At 44.6% G+C, this 22,267-nt stretch overlaps 1 protein-coding gene across 2 annotated transcripts in view; it reads right to left on the bottom strand.

The window, feature by feature from the left end:
* The window catches only part of BLNK (B cell linker), an 80,534-nt gene that overhangs the window by 21,271 nt on the left and 36,996 nt on the right, over positions 1 to 22,267 (bottom strand). For both annotated transcript variants that reach the window (XR_002772619.1, XM_012803677.2), the window contains exons 4-8: positions 21,167 to 21,207; positions 18,943 to 19,099; positions 16,331 to 16,494; positions 7,307 to 7,388; positions 5,741 to 5,812 (exon numbers count right to left, since the gene is read on the bottom strand). Coding sequence is in view for 1 of the 2 variants with exons in the window: in XM_012803677.2 (XP_012659131.1) it covers positions 5,741 to 5,812; positions 7,307 to 7,388; positions 16,331 to 16,494; positions 18,943 to 19,099; positions 21,167 to 21,207 (516 nt within the window). In the remaining variant the exon portion in view is untranslated. The remainder of the gene's footprint in view (positions 1 to 5,740; positions 5,813 to 7,306; positions 7,389 to 16,330; positions 16,495 to 18,942; positions 19,100 to 21,166; positions 21,208 to 22,267) is intronic.

Here is a 22,267-nt window from a genome sequence, read left to right as displayed (position 1 = left end):
GTGTTTTTAAAATGTCAATGTATAAAGTCAGAAGTCTGATGTGAAACAGGGACCCTACCTTCACCTTCTTGAAGGGCCTTCTCCTCATCCCCACAGAAGGCAGAGGCCCCCGATTCTAAGGTCCCAATGAGAGCCCACCAAGGGTTCCTTGAGCAGAGAGCAGGAGCTCACGTCTGTGTGCGTTGCGCAATGAGCCCAGCAGCAGGGCCTAGGGACAGAGGGGCTCCAGCCTGCCACCCCTGACACACAGCTGCACACACTGCTCCTTCATAACCACACATCCATCCAGCACTGTACACACACCTAACTTCACATTTGAAGGCAAAGGCCCTTCGGTTCTCAGGGCCTTTACCCAGTGCTCAGACGCACAAGTTGGGACAAGTGGCAGGCTACTGCCCAGAACTCATCTTTGAAGTCACAGGGGGACTGAGAAGGCATTGTCCCCTGCACCCGACCTCCCCTCCCATACTTGAAGGTAGAAGCCAGACAATCACCAGGAGAGGGGAGGGGAGAGAGGCAGGAGAGGTCTTCCTGCCAGGGGAGAGGGCAAGTGGGGCAGGAGCAGGGGGGAGGGGCAGAGTCACCCCCAGTGTAGCTCTGAAGCTCTGACTTACACGTACCTGACCTGGAAAAGAGACTACATTTGGAATTTTTACATTTCATATGATAATAAACTGAAATGTCACTTGGATGTGTAGTATGAGTCCAACTGTGTTTAATTACCTTATGTATCAAATTAAATCTTTGAGATTGACACCATTAAAAATACCTTTTTCATAGATTTTGAGGGAAGATTTTGGGGAAGGGGGAAAAAAAATCTCGTCTGAAAAATAAGGAAGTAGAAAGACTTTTTAAGGGCTCGTCTGGCAGGGGTTTATTATCTTGCCAGACCTACAGCCCGGCCTTCCTACTAAGCTTCCCTTTTCTTCATATCTCCAGACAGTCTGCGAATGTCTTTCTTTCTTCTATTTCCTTCCCAAATAAATAATTTCCAGAGATCAGAGCAGCATTCAAGCACTGGTGCAAAGCCTATAGCCTTGTGCCGGGAAGACAGAGATCTACTTATTTCTCTGCCACCAAACTGGCCACTGTGCCTCAGTTTCCTCTTCTATAAAATGGGGATACCACCACCTATTTTTACCTATTTTACCTGTTTTAACTAACAGGGTAACTTCATAAAATTTAAAGAATTGGCCACATATAGAGTAAGTAATCTTGCTGGAAAGGGATTAAAAGTATTTGAGGGTTAAAAACATAAGGGGAGGTGAAAGGAACCACAAACAAAAGAATAGATCACATGATTCCATCTCTATGAACCGTCCAGATAAGGCAAATCTGTAGCAATAGAAAACAGATCAGTTGCCTGAGGCTGGAGGTGGGAACAGAATTGGCTATAAATGGGCATAAGGGATCTTTGGGGGCTGGGTGGGCATGGAAATGTTCTAAAACTGGATTGTGATGATGATTACATAATGCATTACTATAAATGTGATGGTTTGCAAAAATCATTGACTTATACACATAAGATGGGTGAGTTTTATGAAAATTATAATTTATATAGGATCTCGGTGGATATGTTTATTGTTGTCTTTGTTTTGTCATCTTGTTATCAACCAGGACAGAATTTCTAGGTGTCAAGCACTGTCACAGGTACACACCTTAAATGTGCCATCTCTGAGTCTCAGATAACATCAAATCAAGCCAAGTGAGGCTCTGGAGAGATCACATGGCAGAGTGGGGGTTAAGGCTCTTTGAGTTTAAAGCCCAGGAAGGCACTTTCCTCTCCAGGTGCTACCTCATCGTGTTACTTTAGGTTATGACCTGGCACGGCACGTTCACTTGCTACTACTTCCCCTGATGTGAGGAGGGGAAGCAAAATGGGACCACTTTTATGGTCCTCCTCACTGCCAGGACCCTTGCTCTCTGGAAAAAGCTGAACACTTCGTCGGAATCCTCCTGTGGAGAAACTGAGAATGTCACAGAGAAGATGTCCAAGAGTATGACAGTAACCAGGAAAACTCAGCTTCAGTTTAACTGCACCTAGCAATACATTTGGTAGGGTTAGATTCAACAGTGCAGGCCTCGTGATAGCTGATGCTTACCCAAATCTCTCAAGTTGGAAAATAATTCACCCTTAGTTATCCCTCCTACCATGGATATTTTACGCATCACCCTCTTTTCAGTTTCATGTACAATATTGGTAAGTTTCATTATTCATATTCTCTGTGACAGCAGGGTAAGCCCCTGGGATTCAACTCTGTTTAAGCTGCTGTGGAAACTCTATAATCACAGTTTCTGCGGAATCCCTCGCTCTCAGGCCCTGAGTCTCTCAGAGACTTCATTCAGCAACTCCAGAACCAATTTTGCCAAAATTCATTTTGCACATTTATAGAGAATTTCAAGGCTCTTTTTTTTTTTTTAAGGAAATAAGGAGATAGAATACTTGAAAAAAATGGCATCTACTTAAGGAAGCTCAGATATACATGCCCTATCTACCATCTTCTTATGAAAGCTATGAATCAGCCAGAGATTGTACCATTCTCTTCAAATTCTCATTTACAGAGAAATCACGGTGGGGTTGAATCTGTGTTTAGACCAGAGGTTCTCAGCTGGGGATGACTTACTCCGCCATCCCAGGGACATCTGGCAATGTCTGGAGATACTTTTGCACATCAGAGCCGAGGCGGCGCTGCTGGCACCTAGCAGGGAAAGCAGCCAGGAAAGCAGCTGACACCTCATCCTGCACAAGACAGCTCCCGTGGGAAAGGACCAGCTGGCCCCAAATGTTAATAGTGCCAAGGTTGAGAACCCCCTCTGTAGAATAAAACTTCATATCAAAAGGAAGAAACAAAATTGTGTCCTGAGAATGTTTGCCAAAACAGTCACGGACCAGTGCCGGTTAAAATAAAGGAGGCTGAGTAGTAACGATAATATTAACACACAGCTATCATTTTATGAAGGATTCACCTACATTTACTCATTTAATTCTCACATTATCCCTAAGGATAGGGGACCATTTCCCCATTTTTTCAAAGGAAGAAACTACAAAAGAGAGAGACAATTTTGCCTGCTCAAAACAGGCACCTGACCGGTGTCACCTGAACACTCTGGCTTTGGAGTTTGGGCTAAGTCCAAGTTATGGGCTTCTCAGTATGAAACACAAAGGTGTAGGTAGAGGCTTCCGTTGCTCTGAATTTACTAGGTCATCTTTGGCAAGCACCTTATTGGCTACCTAGAGCTAAGAGCAAAGGTGGCCAGAGGTACCTGGCCAGAGTGTCGTGTGACACTTTGACAGATATGCCAACCAGGCTCAGTGCCTGTAGCTCAACAGCTAGGGCACCGGCCACGTACACTAGAGCTGCTGGGTTCAAACCTGGCCTGGGCCTGCCAGCAACAATGACAACTACAACAAAAAAATAGACGGGCATTGTGGCAGATGCCTGTAGTCTCAGCTGCGGCAAGAGAATTGCTTAAGCCCAAGAGTTTGAGGTTGCTGTGAGCTGTGACACCACAGCACTCTACTGAGGGTGACATAGTGAGACTGTGTCTCAAAAAAAAAAAAAAATGCCCACCAGAAACGGTGCCTGTCAGGGGACTATCTGAAGGAGGTTGGATGGATGGTTATCCAAGACATAGGCAGGCAGTCTGATCATTCCTTTTATATAAACCATCTCTGAAAATTCTGCTGTTTGCACACTGAGAACCTCACTGGCCATTCAGGTGTATCCTTCCCCAATTATTTAACTTCCTTCTCCTCCCTGTAGCTCCTTCCACCTGTATGCGACAGTCATATAACCAGTATGCTATTTTCTTGTTCAGGCTTGGGTTCTTCATCTGATGCCTATAGTATCAAAATATAGTTATATGAGGTTAATAACAAGCTAATGAGCCAAGGTCTGAGCTAGGCCCTGGAAACAGCTGTGAGCAAAACATGGGGCTGAGAGTCTTACGGGAAAGACAGAAATCTCAGGAGGGGTCAGAGGCTAAAGGCCCTGTGAAAGGCACTGCAGGGTGGGGCCAAGCCGGGCCTCCTGAGCAAGTGACATTGAAGGCAAGGTCTTCACGGAGCTTACAATTTCCTTAGCGAAATTAGACAGAGACACATAGTAACCAAGGAATAGGTATGGGATGAGTGTGAGTAGGTTTCTGGCAAAGGAGAACTCTCTGAGAGCTACAGAGGCCCTCAGAGGTGGAGACTTCAGGGTGGGCCTTGAAGGATTATAATATAGCTATACTAGGTCAATAATACAAGGTAATGAGTAATAAATCCAATGACTAATGTCCTCCTTTTTTTTTTCTGTCTTACTTTGTCGCCCTCTGTAGAGTACAGTGGCATCACAGCTTGCAGCAACCTCTAGGTCTTGGGCTTTGGCGATTCTCTTGCCTCACCCTTCCGAGTAGCTAGGACTACAGGCGCCCGTCACAATGCCTGGCTATTTTTGTTGTTGTTTTTGTTGCAGTTTGGCAGAGGACAGGTTCGAACCCGCCAGCGCCCTACTCACTGAGCCACAGGCACCGCCCAACTAATGTCCTCTTACTGATTCTTTAAATACAACCAGTATTTCCCTCACCCTCTCCACCAATGACCCACCCATAATCTCAGCACCCCCTCTGACCTGGTTCATCTATGCTTAACTCTGAGAGAGAGGAGAGAGACAGAGAAAGAGAAGAGGGGGAGAGGGAAGGGGGGCAGAGAAAGAGGGAGAAGGGCAGAGAGAGAGTGAGAGTGTGCGTGTGCTTAGAGTGAAATGAAACTGGAGCATCTGGAGGAGTTCGGCTGCTTGATCTTTGGGGCCGAGGAGAGCTGGTGGACTGCTGCACAGGAGAAAGTGTGAGGGGACTGAGTGAAGAAAGCAGGGACTAGGATGGTGGCAGCTGAAATGGAAAAGCAAATTTGGAAACAACAACAACAAACCTGGCAGGCCTTGGAGAGAACAGGCTTCTGAGGCACGTGGCCTGGAGGCTGGCATGCACAGAGGAGTGAGGGCGGGATGGGGTGGGGAGGATGGGCACAGAGTCCAGTGGCAGCTGGCGTGAGTCGGAGGCAGTAGGAATTCTGGGGTGTTCAGAAAGGAAGTCAGCTCAAGGTGGACATCGGGGGTCTCCAGTATAGACATGAGTAGTGAAGTCAGAATAATGGATGACATGAAAAATAATTCTCTCTCCTGAACATTTAGCATGTATCAGGCGTTGCCTTAAGAGTTTCCCATTTGCAATTTCAGAATTCTCCTGCCACAGGGCAAGGCCTAGTATCCCTATTTACAGATAAGAAAATCTTGGGAAGTTTCCCACTTGGAAAGGTGAAGTACCAAGGTGGTCTGGCTGGTAACTGCGAATGCTGGGATTCCGGTTCACATCTGTCTGCTCAAAACCCAAGCTCGCAACCCCCGCGATACCCTTGCACACTAAGAAACTCATTAACCATTCAGGTGTGTCCCTCCCAAATTATTTCAGAAGAGCTGAGGGATGAAAGCTGAGCCCTGAGGACATCCTCAGTCAGGGGAGAGGACACAGAGAAGCCAGCAAGATTCCCAGAGGTAGGATGAAAACAGAGGCCAAAGGGCCTGGGGGGATAGTCCCTTCAACACATGTGCCAACAGACAAGGATGAGGATACCGGCCTTCTGTTCTCATTTGTTAGGAAATTTGGAAATACAATGATGATTTCTTCATATTTTATCTGAGTTATTTATCTATTTGGAATAGATTTAAAACCAATCCATATCTCACATATACTTTACCTGAAACTGTTCCGGGAGGAGAGGTCGGCTTTGAGGAGGTGTGTGGCTTGATAGATCTATTCACAGCAGGAGCTGAAATACACAAATATATATAACAAATATACTCCATGAGGGAAATCCACACATGAGGGAAAAATGATGATCAGATTGGAGAATCTGCAAAGAATGGGAGACACCCTTATAAATCAGGTCTTTTTCCTGAGAAAAAGCCTTCTCAGGAGAAACACTTTTTTCCTTTTTCTTTCCTTCTTTTTTTTTTTAAAGTCTCACTTTGTCATTCTCAGTGTAGCTGGGACTACAGGCACCTGCCACAATGCCCAGCTACTTTTTGTTGTAGTTTGGCTGGGGCTGGGTTCAAACCTGCCACCCTTGGTATATGGGGCTGGCTCCCTACTCACTGAGTACAGACACTGCCCTAGAATGAAAATAATGATTTAAAAAAACCCTCAAAAATGTTTTGGTAGGGATTTTGTTAAAGTGAATACTGTCCTGTAATTTCATGCACTAACCTATAGGTCTAGGAGATAAAAGAGTGTTTTTATTTGTTTTGGTTTTGTATCAGGAGTATATTGAAACTAATAGTGGAAGGGTCAAATTTACAGGGCCACCTCTCCCAGCACATGAAATACACAGTTTCTCTTAGATGTCATGGGCTTGGGGCAAGGGGCAAGAAGGGAATGTACATTTGTTGTTTCACGGTAGTGGGTGGCCTGGGAATTTAGGGGAATCTTGAAGCGTTGGTGACATTTAAGGAACAGAGGGGATGGTTGCTACAACCAGACAGCAAAAACTGAGTCCTGTTACTTTGGAGTTTGGTATTATGAGTAATGTCACCTGAAGAGATTTTAGTCTCCAGAGGGACTGGGCACTGTTTCTGTGCCTGATCTGAGGTCATATAACACTGATTTTTTTAAAAAGATAATTTGTTTGTGATATCATTTGTTATCCCATGAAAAGTTTACAAAAAAATGTTTCTCATAGGCCTGAGATACTACTAAATATAACAAATCAGGATTCAGAGTGTATTTCACTCTTCCATTTTTCACTCCTTTACAGAAATTGTTCCTAGTACGATATGTATAAGGTCAACATTGTGGCTTACAGCTTTGTATTAGGTTTTATGAGAGATCCATTCTAAACGAGGGTAGCTGAAGATAAAATCCCAGATGCTTTCATAATTTGAGACTGGGGGGAGCTATGAAACACAGACAGGCCACTTGCTGATGCTCTGCCCTGCCAGCCAAGGAACCACACGCTGTAGCCGTGGAGGACAGAGCCTGTGCACGGTCATTTTTTAGTCCCTTCGTGCTTACTACTGAATAGTCCTGTATGTCCCAATCAACTGCTAGAAGTTTTCAAGTGCTTCATACTACAAACTCTTGGCCAGGCCTGGTGGCTCATGCCTGTAATCCTAGCACTTTGAGAAGGCTGGGGCGGGAGGACCACTTGAGCCCAGGAGCTTGAGGTTGCAGTGAGCTATGATGATGCCACTGTACTCTAGCTTGGGTGACAGAGCGAGACCCTATCTCAAAACGAAACAAAAGAAGAAAGCCTACAAATTCTTACCTTTTTCAGGTGGGGGTGAACTGCTTTCTGTGGGATGAATATAGTTTTCATCATCATCTTCCACAGGAACTACATAATCCGCCTAAGAGAAATGTAGAAATGAATGAGGAGAAGGCTGTACATTCATAGTTGACTGCGTGGAGGGAGTGGCATTAAAGGCTTTTCTGAGTTACAATTCACATACTATTAAATTCTACTATGTAAAGTGTACAATTTGGTGTTTTTAAATATATTCACGGAGTTGGGCGACCATTGCCACAATCTAATTTTAGAATATTGTCATCACACTAAAAAGCAATTTTGTATTCATTAGTCATCCCCATCCATCCTCTCCCCTGACTTAGTAAACCGTGAATCCGTCTCTACACATTTTCCCATTCTGGATATTACATGTAAATAGGATCATACAATCTACAGTCTTTTGTGATTTCCTTCACTCAACATTATGTTTTTCAAAGTTCTTCCATGTTGTAGTACGTATCATGACTCCATTCTTTTTTATTGCCAAAAACCATCCCATTGTATGACTATACCACATTTTGATTATCCATTCATAAATTGATGGACACTGGCCTTTTTCCACTTTTTGGGCTGTTACAAATAAGGCTGCTGTGACCATGTGCAAGTTTTTATGTAGACACATATTTCTCTTAGGAATATACCAAGAGGTGAAATTGGGGAGTCATATGGCAGCTCTCTATTTAACAGGTTGAAGAACTGCCCAACTATTTTCCAAAGTGGCTGCATCATTTTTCATTCCCATGAGCAATGTATGAGGGTTCCAATTTCTACACGTATTTCCCAATATTTGTTGCTGTCTGCCATTTTTCTTCTAGCCGTCTTCCTGGATGTGATGTAGTACCTCATCATAGATTTGGTTTACTTCTTCCTTGATGACTAATGGTGTTGGGCATCTTTTCAAGTGCTTATTGGACAATTATATGTTATTTGGAGAAATGTCCCTTCAAATCACTGCCCGTTTTTAATTGTTTATCTTTTTATTTTATTTTATTTTTTGAGACAGAGCCTCAAGTTGTCCCCCTGGGTAGAATGCTGTGTCATCACAGCTCACAGCAACCTCCAACTCCTGGGCTCAAGCGAGTCTTCTGCCTCAACCTCCCAAGTAGCTGGGACCACAGGTGCCTGCCACAATGTTTGACTATTTTTTTGGTTGCAGCCGTCATTGTTGTTTGGCGGGCCCGGGTTGGATTTGAACCTGCCACCTTAGGTGTATGTGGCTGGCACCTTAGCCACTTGAGCCACAGGTGCCAAGCCTATCTTTTTATTGTTATAAGAGTTCTTCATATGTTCTAGATATAAGTTCCGTATCAGATGTAACATTTGTGAAAACTTTCTCCCATTCTATGGGTGGTCTTTTTATTTTCTTCATGGTATCATCAACAGCATTAATGCTTTAAATTTTTTTAAGAATATAAAAGTACAAGTTTATTTTATACTTTAAAGGAGAGAGAGAGTGAGGAAGAGGAAGATGGGGAAAGCGAGAAAGAGAGAGAGGGAAGAGCAGGAAAACAGCATAACAGCCCAAAGAAAGAACGGAAGAATACTCACCTAACGTTTTAAATTTTTAAGTCTCCTTTGTCTATTTTTTCTTTCATAACCTGTGTTTTGGTGGCATATCTAAGAAACTAATGCCTAACCCAAGGCAATAAAGATTCATACTATATTTTCTTCTAATAGTCTTATAGTTTTAGTTCTTATTCCTTCTGCAAACACATGTGTTTATCTTTTGGTAGTTTTATATTCCATTTTTACTGAGCTTTTGTGTATGAGACAGGGGTCCAATTTTATTTTTTTTGTATGTGGATATGCAGTTCTCCTAGCACCATTTGTTTTTTAAAAACTATTCTTTCTCTATTAAATTGTCTGTGTGTCTCTGTCAATAATCCATTGACAATAAATGTAGGGAGAGAGTGATTTTGTATTAATAAGACACAAACGAGGTAATCAGATCTCAAAAGTGGTTTTTACAACCTTCCCTGGAGGGTAACCAAGCAGGGTATTGGGAGAAACAAAAACCATTTATTTCCCCAAGCCCTTTTAAGTACTGTACATATGTTACCTCACTAATCGTTCTAACAGCCCCGTGAAGTAGGTGCTACCATCAGATTTCAAGATGTAGAAACTGAGGCACAGAGAAATTTAACTAGCTAGCTCAAGGCCTCACAGTTAAAACATTGTAGATCCAGGATTTGAACATAGCCTGTTCAAGAATTCAGCACCGATACTCTTACCTACTACATTCTAGTAACTTCCATCCTTTCTCCTTTTCCTGTTTTATCTGCCCTTTCTTCATTTAACCACCTCTACTCTCCTCTCCTCTCCTCCAAACCTGGCAAGGGGCAGCAAGTGATTCTACTCACACAACATCTCAATTCTGCAGTCATATTTAGAGGTGAAAGAGGTGAGGCTTTGGAATCAGACGGAGTCAGGAAGAAAGTCTTGCCTGGTTCTTTACTAGTTGTATTACCTGGTTGGGTGAGTAAATTGCTGAATCATCAGAAGCCTTCCTGATCTCTGCCCATCGGAGAAGAACACCTGCTCCCTGGTGGCACAGGGAGCCTGGTCCTAACCTCTGTCACACTGCTGGCTCCATGGTGTCAGACTGTGAACATCTGAAGTCAGGGCCTCCTCCTTATCTGTATTTGTAATCTCAGTAATTGGCCAGTCAAGCTTCATGAAATTGAAGTGGAACTGACTAACCCAATAGCCAAGGCTGAGAATAATCTGACTATAAGACCCTTTTGTTCTACAAGCCACCTCTCTGGATTAACTACAAGTCCTGAGTGATGTATCAGAGGCACCTTCTTTTCTAGGGGCTACTTCCTATGAAGATGTGCTGAGCCCTCAGGAGAAGTGCCCACTCTCTCAAAGCCTGATAGTCCACAAACTCCTCAAGTAGCTTATATCTGAACACAGACCATTGATGTTGGCACTTAGCAAATACCCAAATTGATATAGGAAATTTGGAAGCACCTTGCCCCAGCCAAGGCATCTCTAGCTCCACTTCACCATTTCAGAATCTGTTCTTTCTTCTAAATTCTCAATTTTGCACTTGTTTTGTTCTGTAGTACTTGACAATAGAAGATATTTTATCTGCAGTGCCTAGAATCTGACCTGTTCAAAGTAATGATATTTCTGGAATTAAAATATTTTTATTCCAAAAGAGCAATGACAGAAAAGAAGACTTGGAGGACAGGAAAAGCAAGATGGCGGACTAGAAGCAGCCTACACAATCCAGCCAGATCAATCCTCACGGAGAGGACTGAAAACATGCCCACCTTTGGATTGATACTCTGAGCAGGAGCACTGGAAATCCACAGAGTGGGGGCAGGAGTGATTTAAAGAAGACAGAATGGGGATGGGCCACTCAGCAGGACTGGTAGGGTAGATGCCCACATGAGGGAAAGAGACAGAGGAGAAAATCCAGCTCCATGCTTCCCCTGAGGATACTGTACCCAGAGCAGCAGAAAGAGCCCACTACAGAAACACTGACCAGGGGCTGTGCTGCTATGATGCCCTAGAGAGAAGAGACAGCTGGCTTGTGGGATCTGGGCACTGTGGATGGCACCATTATAACATGGTGTAATTTCGGTTACAACAAACCCGGAATGTTACTTTTGCCTAGGGGTGAGATGTGTGACTGCAGCCTTCCCCTGGATCCTGCCAGGTGAGGAGGAAGTGGGGAATCCTGGTGTTGACACGTGCCCATATGCACTCCTCTGCCACGATCACTGCTGAGGGCTCTGAGCAGAGCAGGAGACCAAGAGTCTGATACCTGCTTCTGTGGCCTGGGTGATTCTGCTCAAATGCACTTCCCACAGGACCTTAGCAGATCATGTACCCATAGCCCTCTGTGTCCACTGCCCACTGCTGAGGCAGCTGAACTGCTGCTGCCTGCAAGGCCCCAAGTGAGGTGAAAGCCAGTGAAGCTGCAGTCTTTATATCTGGGCAGTCTGCACACCACAGACCCACACTGCTCTGATCAGATGCCCTGAGTGCTGCACCTTGTATGCACACTGCCCAACCTGTGCACTCCACCCCATGGCCACCCTGGCCAGCACATATGAGTGTGGTGCCCTGTGGACATGCTTCATCCTGAGTAGTCACCCTGTCTCATGGGTCCACTTTGTCTGGGGGTTCCACTCCACCCCATGCATGAGCTGTGACCCACCACCCTCCTCCATGCTGGGGGCCATTCAGCCACATGCCCCCCAGGGATATTATGCCTTAAGCACCTGCTATGCCCTGCACTGCATCCTGAGTAGAGCAGCCTATGTGCCTGCATCTTATTTCTTATTTGTAGAAAATCCTAAAGACTCCACCAAAAGACTCCTAGAATTGCTAAATAAATTCAGCAAAATCTGAGACACACAAAATCAATGTATACAAATCAGTAGCATTTCTATACACTAGTAATAGTCAAGCTGAGAGCCAAATCAAGAACTCAATTACCATTTACAATAGCTACAAAGGAAATAAAATATCTACAAATATGCTTAACTAAGGAGGTAAAATATTTCTACAAGGAGAATTACAAAACCTCAATGAAAGAAACAGCAGATGTTGCAAACAAATGGAAAAACATCCCATGCTCATGGATTGGAAGAACCACAGTTGTTAAAATGTCCATACTTCCTAATGTGATTTACAGATTCAACATAATCCCATAATTCATCAAAATACCTATGTCATATTTCACAGATCTAGAAAAAATATTTCTACATTTTGGAACCACAAAGGAACCCAAATAGCCAAAGTAATCACAAGCAAAAAGAACAAATGTGGAGGCACCACATTAACCTAACTTCAGATTATACTACAAGACTACAGTAACTAAAACAGTGTGGTACTGGTACAAAAGTAGAGACATAGACCAATGAAACAGAACATAGAACCCAGAAATAAATCCATATATTTGCAACCAATTGATCTTTGATAAAGGAGACAAGCAACATAAATTGGGAAAAGGAAGGCCTATTTAATAAATACTGCTTGGAAAATGGGATAGCCACATGCAGAAGAATGAAACAGGGTCCTATTTCTCATCGTATATAAAAATTAATTCAATATGGATAAAAGATTTAAATGTAAGGCATGAAACCATAAAAATTTTAGAATAAAAAGTAGGAAAATCTCTTCTAGACATCAATCTAGGCAAAGAATTTGTGACTATGACCCCAAAGCAAAATGCAGCAATAACAAAAATAAATAAATTGCACTTAATTAAATTAGAAAGCTTCTGCACAGCCAAGGAAATGATCAGCAGAATAGACAGCCTACAGAACTGGAGAAAATATTCACAAACTACACACTGACAACTAATATCCACAATCTACAAAAAACTCAAATGAGGAGACAAGAAACAAACAAACAACCCCATCAAAAAGTGGCCAAAAGACATGAACAGAAGGTTTTCAAAAGAAGATAGACCCACACTGTACCCCAGAAGTGCATTAATGTACATAGTTACCGTTCAATAAAAAAAAAAAAAAAGAAGATAGGCAATTGCCAAGAAATATGAAGAAATGCTCAATATCATCAGGGAAATGCAAATTAAAACCACAATGAGATACTGCCTTACTCTGTCAGAACGACCATTACGAATAGATGCTGGTATGGAAGCAGAGAGAAAGGAACTGTACACAGTGTTGGTAGGACTGTAAATCAGTACCATCTCTATAAAAAATAATACCATGTATGGCGATTTCTTATAAAAATAAATGTAGACCTACCATTTGATCCAGCAATCCTACTACTAGGTATCTACCCAAAGGAAAAGAAGACACCTGCACTCAAATGTTTATCACACCACAGTTCACAATTGCAAAGATGTTTGAATCAACCTAAGTGTCCATCAGTTCATGAGTGGACAAAGAAAATGTGGCATGTACACACACACATACATACACACACACACACACACCATGGAGTACTACTCAGTTACAAAAAGGAATGAAGTAATGTCTTTTGTAGCACATTGAATGGAAGTGAAGACCATTATCCTAAGTGAAGTATCTTAGGAATGGGGAAACAAACACCACTCTCTAAAAATTGGGAGCTCAGTGATGGGTACACAGAGGCACAAAGATGTAAAGGACATTGGAAACCAAGAATGGGGAGAGTGGGATGGGCTGAGGGTAAAAATTTACCTATTGGGTACAAAAAGCACTATTCTAGTGATGGGCACACTAAAAGCTCAGACTGCAGCACTATACATTGTTTTCATATAACTAAACATGTGTACCCCCTTCATATTTTGAAATTAAAAAAAATAGGAAATACATTTTTAAAAAGAAAAGAAGACTTGATCCAATCCAAATAAATTCTGCTTATGGTGTGTGCTCTCCTCTTCCATTATAGGGTTTGAGGAGACAAACTTATAATGTATATTCCCAGCATTGCAATTCAATGTTGTTATCACCAAAATAAGTAAATAATCAAGAACATGGCAATTTATATCCTAATAAGAACACCCTGGCATTGTTACAATGTTTTATATAAACCCCCAGTATCCTACAAAACAATCGCAAAAATTTGACTGTAGTGACATCAATGATTGATCTTTTGAATGCAGGTAGGTTATGCCACTACCATGACCTACACATATTAGAAATCCTTCTTCAATTATTACAATGGGGTGATTCAAAAATAAAAATACATGATTATTTTAAAGGTCATTTTAGATCAACTCTAAAGTCTAGATGTTTCAGCACTAAGACACCTGTCACAGGTGATGGGTGATTATATGTTTGCTTTCTCCAGACCAGAGATCTGAAAATCAAGAGTACCATGAGTTGATCTTATTTTCACTTTCCCATTGATCCATGCCCTATCATCAAGAGTCATTTTGATTAGCTATTGAGTGTCCACGAGTTTCTTCCTCATTATAATGCATGTGAGCTCTGCAAAGCTTTACACGTATTACTTTACTGAATTCTTACAATCATACCTACCCTCCAAGGTGTATTTGTTCTGCTTTTACAGATGAGGGATTTGAGAGAAGTTAAGTAATCTGGTCAAGGGCCACATGTGGCCACAAGACTGCAGCTCTAAAAGGACAGGCACAGGGTCTTCTCTGGGCACCATCGAAGCCCTGGAACCCATTTATGCTGAATGAGGAGGTGGCCTTCTCACTGGACACTAAAGAGGAGGGTCAGAGCAGCTGTTTAGCACCTGGGTTCTAACATCTCATTGTCAGGGTTCAAATGACAGCTCTAACATTTACCTCTCTGACCTTGAAGGAATTTTTCAACCCTTTTTGTGCCATGGGTTCCTCATGTAAATGGTATGATAATAGCCTTCTTAGGCTTGTTGTGAGGATTTAATGAGAGAATGCATTTGTACACATTATGCTCAAACACCAGCTGATAGACAGCACCCACCAAGTGTCAGCCACACTCATTATAGCACAGACATCCCTTCCCCCTGCATGTCTTTGTCCCACCTCCGACTCTGCTTGGCCTGTACGTTGAGATTTGGGCTATAGCTGATAGAGCAGAGCTAAACATTTTAATTCATGCTTGCACTTGACTTCTTTCCTCTCTGATGGTTCAGCTGTTGGCCTCTGTTTCTGTTTCTGTTTTTGTTGTTGTTTCTAAACCTCCTTCTTTTCCTGACTCTCCATCTGCCCATTCCAGAATTCAGTCTGCCACTGGTGTAGACTGCCTGAGCCACTTCCACAGGGTTGCTATCAGCAAACTCTGCGATACTAAGGCCAGTCCCAGGATGGGGAACAGGCCAGATTATTGCCATGTAGGGTGAGGGTGTGCACCTGCGTGGTATGAGTGGAGGACACTATGGCAAATGGGACCAAGGATTCACAGCCGAGCTACAGGGGCCATGGGGCTCAGTTGCTTTGAGGCCACAGCTGGCCACTGTTGCCAGGTCTTCAATTTTCAGAAGAAAGTAGAAAACTGGATTTTATAAAGAATTTAGAATATGGTAGAAAGGAATCCAATATATATTAAGCCCCTCTGTGCATCAGGCACTTCTCCCTAGTGCCATATATTTGTTCTCTTACTGACTTCTCAAATTAAGTGGAAGAGATAAAAAACAGAGAGGTTGTGTGGCTTGCCCAAAGACATACAGCTAGAAGGGCCAAAGTAGGAAATTGGGCCTGGATGCTGCCTTTGTGCCTCTCTTTTGATTTGAAAGTCCTTCTTTTCCATCTCATGCTTGGCTACAAATCCCATTAAGGTGGAATGAAGGTCACTGCACAACACCTAGAAAGGTGTCACCATCTGCAGGCATTTAGAAAGAAGCCATTACAAACTGTAATAAGATCGTGTCTCGGGGTGCTTGGGAGTTGTCACTAATGCTATCTTGTTTCTCAGACTCCTACGCTCGGAGTGTCCTTATGGCCATGCTTGCGGGCTGGTCTTTCTCCTTAAAATGCAAGTATCTCTGGCATTAGCAGTCATGACTGCAACAGTTTGAGTTCACCTTTTCATTTTCCAGACAGGAAACTGATTAGATAAACCTGGAGGTGGGTCTCAGGCACTCGGGGTAGATTGGTCTCTGGGCTCTTGGGGGACAGGGGAAGGGAATGAGAAGCAAGAGCTGCCCCCGGATTGGGCAGGTCTCCCTACAGAATGGTCATCTTCCCCTCACATCGCACGTCCCCCTCTGCACCTGAGAAGAGGAGAGAGGAGGAGCGCAGAGAAAATAAGGTGCAGGAACACACAGGAGAACAAACAAGGAAAAAAAGGATGTTATGGAGGAAAAGAGAAGATTCCTGCAAGGCCAGAGGAAGAGAAGGGGGCTAACGTGAGGGCTCAGATTCGGTATTGACAGTAAACCATATACATCTCATGAATTCTGATGCTTAATATGAGGTCACATGTGCCATTTTTAGGGAAAACATAGTCCTTTCAGGATAGCAGCGGAGAGTTAGAAGGGAGAGCTGAGGAGCAGAAGGAAGACCAGCCCTCAGCCAGACTGTCCTGGCCACTTCCCCTGGGCCCTCTCTGTGTCTGGGAAGGCTTCAGGATAGATTTACTTTACCTCATCCTCAGGGAGGCCTCTGGGTTTGGGTGGGACTTGAGGTTTCTGCAGAGAAGTCGGCGCTGGCAGGGTGGAGATGAGCCTCGCTTTGGCTGAGGGCCAGGTAGGCTTGCTGGGAAGGGTCTTGCTGAAAGGTGGAGACTGTCTCTGGCTTGATCGATTGTCTGGAAACAAACACACAAAACACAGAACAGGTTCTGCTTTATTTCCTGGGTGGAAACTATCAAGATCTAAATAGTATAAAACCGTGGGCATCTTTGTAGACACAAATGGTGAATCAGAGCATTTCTTAAGAGAGTAAAGCTAAATATTAGGCAAAACATTTCAAGTCCAGGGCAGTGCCTGTGGCTCAAAGGAGTAGGGCGCTGACCCCATAGACCAGAGGTGGTGGGTTCAAACCCAGCCCTGGCCAAAAACTGCAAAAAAAAAAAAAAATTCAACTCCTTGTCAACTGCCCAGAAGAACATTCTCATCGAAAGCATTCTCCCAGCAGAGTAGTGAAACCCACAGGCTCAGGAGAGCTGACAGCCCAGCCCTTTGCCAAAGAGTGGATTAAGTAGCCTGGGGGCCCAAGACGGTGCCCCTGGATGGTTTGATTCACTCTATGATCCCTAAAGGCAAGAGTTCTTAGTCCTGGTTATGCATTAGAACCACCTTGGGAACTTTAAAAATCCCCAAGGTCTAGGTCCCACTTTAGACTTACTATGTGTGAATTTCCAGGAAAGGGACTGGTGTTATAGGTTGAAAAAGTCTCCAGGTTATTCTAAGGTATATCCAGGATGGCGATTTCTCACCTGAGTCAACCTGCATTTTCTTTCCCTTGATTTCCCTTAATTCATGGAGAATCTATAAGATTCCCCTCTGGTCCAGGGCTGTCCTTCTCAGCAGGTGTCAGGGAAAGAGATCAGGCCCTGAGGCCAAATGGATGCAAGTTCTGTCCCCTGTTCTGCCGCTCACTAGCTGTGCTTGTTTGGGCTAGTTATTCAACCTCTCTAAGACTCACATTTTTAAAATGACGATCCTAATATCTACCATAGACAGTGACTGTGGGGATTAGGAAGACCATGGTGAAGGCAGTAGTGGCAGATCCTCTGCCTACGGAATAGAACTCATACCACCTGCACCAGGGGATGGAGGGCTGAGGCAATGTCAGGTCCGCCCCGCCAAGTCTGTGAGCCAAGCAGAGATTCAGAGTGACGCGTTTCAGGAAACTCTTAGCACATGCATAACCTCATGCGGCCCCTCCTCGCACTGGCCTCTGCATCGTGGCATTGGCTTCCTTTGCTTCCTCCTGGGACAGCCCTGCCTGGTGCAGCCACCCCTCCTGCTGCGCCCAGCTCCACTCTCTCTAGTGCCTGCTGCTGCCCTTGGCCCTCACATCTTCCTTGTTGAAGGTGTGTGGTTAACTCCACATTCGCTGCCTCTGTGTCAGAGCCCTTTCTGGTGGTGTAGCACTAGGGCATCCACTGCGCTGTGCCTGTAACTCTGTCCGTTTTATTTTCAGCTCTTGGCATTCACTTGGATTTTCTGTTTAAGTCCATCAGAAGTAGCACAACATAGAAGAGAGGCTTTACAGAGTGTGCCCCGAGTGAGCTGCTTAACCACCCTGAGTTCTAGCTTCCTGCTTTGTAGAATGGGCCGACCACAGCCTCTTCCTCCCCAGAGTGTTGCAATGACTGAACAAGGTCATTCAGCAAACACAGCGGGCAGCAGAGGGTGCAGAGTGGGGAAGAGCCAGGCTTCAGAGGCTGAGAGGCACCGCCCAGCTCTGCCCTGGAGCTCCTGGGCTGGGTTACTTCACTCCTTTGAGCCTCTCTTCCTTCCTCTGTTGAGTTGGGATGAGTCCTGTCTTCAGGGGATTATTAAGAGGGTTAAATAGGCCACTGGGGAAAGCACTAAATGGGAAGTTGTAAGAAGCCTTGGAGTCTGTCCACCTTGCTTGCAGCTGAATGCTCAGTGCTTGGCATAGTTCTGGCACATAGTAGGTGCTCAACAGATTAACTGTGGACTGAAGAAGGAGCAGCACCCGGTGCCCTGGAGGAGGCAGTTAATGGCAGTGAGGCCTTTCTTTCCATGTAGGAGGACTCTGTACAAATGCATCGCTCTGACATCCTGGGCATACTTGCTCTCTGAGCCTTTAGAGAACTCAGACACCTGCCGAGACTGGAACACAGACTTCTTGTCTGACATTAAAATGCACATTCAGCCCTCAAACTCAGACCCAAGCTACATCCATTTAACCTACGACGCTAATTCCAGGCTTAGACCACCTTACCTGCCCCCACCCTCAGTAATACAAACCCATAGTCCAGACTTAAGTTGTTTGCTGGAGTAGAAGGGAGGAGGAGTGGACACTGTAATCCTCAAAGGTCATGGTGTGCTTGTTTGATTAATTGATTGATTGATTTTTGCCTGTGTTCAGTGTTCCGAATCTAGAAAGGACTCTTTCCCCTGAAAAGGGAAAGGTTTATAGCTTGAGCTTTATTAACTGTAAGTGCCCAGATTACCTGCTTGGAGGTGGTGAGCACGGCAGGTGGGCAGCAGCCAGATTTGCCACCCTGCTTCTCCCTGGGCCTGGGAGGTGGAACACACAGGGCTGGGGGTGGGCTCACCTACATACTCGCCCCTGGTGAAGGGCAAGGCGGGATGAACCGTCCTGGTCTCCTGCTCGGCGGGAGGTGGCTCATAGCTGTCATCAGTGTTCTCCTCGGCGGGCATCACATACATCTCTGAGTCCGAGTGCTCGTCTGGGTTTTCATAGTCACTGTCCTGCAAAAGCAGACACCATGCTCAGCACCTTTGTCTGTGCTGCCAGACCGCCAGGACAATTCCTGACTTACAGTATCAGAGCTGTTCCCCCAGGGCAGTGATGGGAAAGCTAAGGCTTAGAGGGGTTGATGTCACAAGGTGAGGCAGCCAGTGAGAGGCAAAGCCAGGGTTTGAAGTCTGCCTGCAAAGTTTATGCCCTTAACCACTGCGCTGTCCTGGGGGGACATGAGGACTACCTAACCCTAAGTAGGGCTGACACTGTATCGACAAAGAATAACAACAAGAGGTAATAAAACACATTTTTAAGATAGAAAAAGGACTCAATATAATAACCGGTAGGTTTTATTTATCATGAATGCTAAGAGTTGAGGAGAAAGTAGGTTCACTTTGGAGAGTGTTAAGGGGATGCAGAGATATTTCCTCATACATGCTGTACACATAATGGGAAGGTAATATTTGACTCAGGACATTTGCACATCCACTGCCCCTACAAATTGCCTGCCACCCTGAATGATCCACGGGAGACTTTCCAATGAATGGACAGGCACCTGCTTTTTTGGCTTGTCTCATTTCACGTGCAATTTTATAGCAAGATTTTATCAAGTAGGCCTGGAGGCTTTAGCTACAAGCCTGGATTTCTTTCTATGTGCAGTGGGATCCACTGAAGTGATTGTTTACACAGTCTTTATTATGGCTGGTGTCTTAATTTGGGTTGTCTGGTTTGGGGGCAAGTTATTCCCTCCTCTCCAGGCTCATTTTATTGTGTGTTTCCTAAGTCCCCACTGTGTACTCTTTTAATCCTGTCAGCGAGCTCAGTTTTCCTCTTTGCTCCAGATGTGGACCAACCAGCTTCCTTCCTTAGCTTCAGAGCAGGCTGTGTGTGTGTGTGTGTGTGTGTGTGTGTGTGTGTGTGTGTTTATGTGTACAGCCAGCAGGGGGCACAGCTGCAGTGCTTCTGGGGCATCAGCCTGGGAGGAACTCCATGCTGAGTGATTGGCAGAGAAGTCTCCTCCTCCCCCCATTTTTCTTTTCTTTTTCTGCAGTCCGAGAAGGAGGATTTTCTGTCTCTTACTGGATTTAAACTCTAGGAAGTGTATGGAGCCTGGAGTGGGACCCTAGACTGCAGATCTGAGTTGTAGGTTTTCATTTCCACAGGCCCCTGAGACACTGAGTGAGGGTGGGCAAGTCATTTTCATTCTCTTGGCCTCAGTTTCCTTGTCTGTGAAATGGGCGTATGGTTGTGTGGAAGCTTTCTTGGATTCCTTTTAGATATGAAACTCACAGACTGGAACAGGCCTTAATATTCTGGATGGATTTGATATAAGTGAGGAATAATTATTGTTAAGAAAAGTTTTTAGGATTTTTTTGTCTGTGCAAGACAACCCAAAAGGGAAGTAGGTACAGGGGCCCTTCAGATTGCAGAGGCATTCTGAAAAGGTTAATTCTGATACTCCACTCCAACATCATCATGCCAGCGGGGCCCCAGGGCCCCAGCGCTTTGCTGATGTTCTCTTGGTTACAGCGAGCCCCTTGGCATTAAAGGGTATGGTTCTGAGATCTGTGGGCCTGGGTTTGAATTGTGGAATTGCAAACTTTCTATGTTTTGGTCCCGGAGGCCCCTGATGTGTCAGGCAGGGACTCTTTAGTCATCAATTTGTTTAGGGCCTCAGGCCAGGGGTAAGGAAGTTCTGGGCACTTGAGGGCAGAGGCATTTGCCAACTGATACAGAACCACTAAAACATTTTAACATCCACTTTGGCTGTGCTGGTGAGTATGCTGAATACCAACACTGAAAATGGGGAGGAGAATGCCTACCTCACAGGGCTGGGGTCAAGGTTAACTGGGGTCAGGCACGTGACGCTCTCAGCCTGGCACATGGTGAGTGCTGGGCAGGTCGGCCAGTATGAGGTTACTGCTGCCCTGTCCGTGGGCGGCCTTCCCAGACATACCCTCTCCTTCTCCCCTCTGCGATGAGCATCTGACCACCAGCATGCTTCAGACATAAGTCCTTAAAAAGGCCTCCTATCAGGCCCTGGTGCCCTCTTGGTTTCAGGAACAAATACTTACAAAATCATCTGACCACTGCTCCACTTCATCCGCAGGGCTCTCTGAAACGGCATGTGTGGGAACAGAATGTCCAAGCATGAGTCTCAGCTGGCCAGCTGCAGTCCACAAACAGCTCACACCTGCCTTCCCTTCGAGTATGTTCATTTACTTCCCCCCCTCTTTTTTTTTTGCAGTTGTTTTTTTTGACCGGAGCTGGGTTTAAACCCACCACCGCTAGCATATGGGGCCGACCCCCCTACTCCTTTGAGCCACAGGCACTGCCGTACTTTCACCTTTTTTTAAAAAATCAATTCTCAGAGCATAAAGCAAAGTCTCCCAGGGCAGAGCAATGGTGCATCTGACCCATGTTTGTCTTTGTTAAGAAGCATTTGTGTGCCCAGTAGGAACCTGCAATCCATACTGTGTGGCTTCTAAGGAATTCTTTGGTTTGTTTATTTATTTTTATCAATAACATAATAGCTGTACATATTTTTCATGGTACATGTGATAAAGTGATACATTCATATAATCAAATCAGGATAATTGGGATATCCACCACCTTAAGTACTTATCTTTTCCTTCTAAGGATTTCTTTTAATTGATACGAGTGTGATGCAGGAGGAAAATCACTGAATGGGGAGTTGAGTAGACGTAAATTCTCACCCAGGCTGTTTCTAACCAGCTGGAGAGTGTGGGCAAGACCCCTAATATCTCTGCAACTTGGTTTCCAAATCTACAAAATGAGGGGTTAACTTCTGTTATTCTCCAGCTCTGACATACTTTTGTTGTTGTTAAAAAATATTCATGGAGTGCTTTACTTTGTGCCAGGCAATATTATCGGTGCTTTGCCCTCATGTAGCTCTCTCAAACACCTTGTGAGGAAATTGAGGCCTAGAGCAGATAAGCCAAGGCCGGAGAGTGAAAGGCAGAGCCAGGACTTGAACCCTGCAGGTTGACTTGCAAGCTCATGCTCTGAACCCCGAGCCTGTGCTGCCTCCCTGGGGTTGAGTTCTATGGGGACAGCTTAAGCTGTCCCAGGTTCTGCAGGGAACATACTAGTAAAAATGGATATGGTGAGTCATGGCCCTTAGGTAGTCTATGAGCTTGAAAAATAAAATAGGT

Source organism: Otolemur garnettii, unplaced genomic scaffold (assembly GCF_000181295.1).
Source record: "Otolemur garnettii isolate 467f Iridium unplaced genomic scaffold, OtoGar3 scaffold00021, whole genome shotgun sequence".
Classification (NCBI taxonomy): domain Eukaryota; kingdom Metazoa; phylum Chordata; class Mammalia; order Primates; family Galagidae; genus Otolemur; species Otolemur garnettii.
This window is presented reverse-complemented; position numbering and strand designations above follow the sequence as displayed.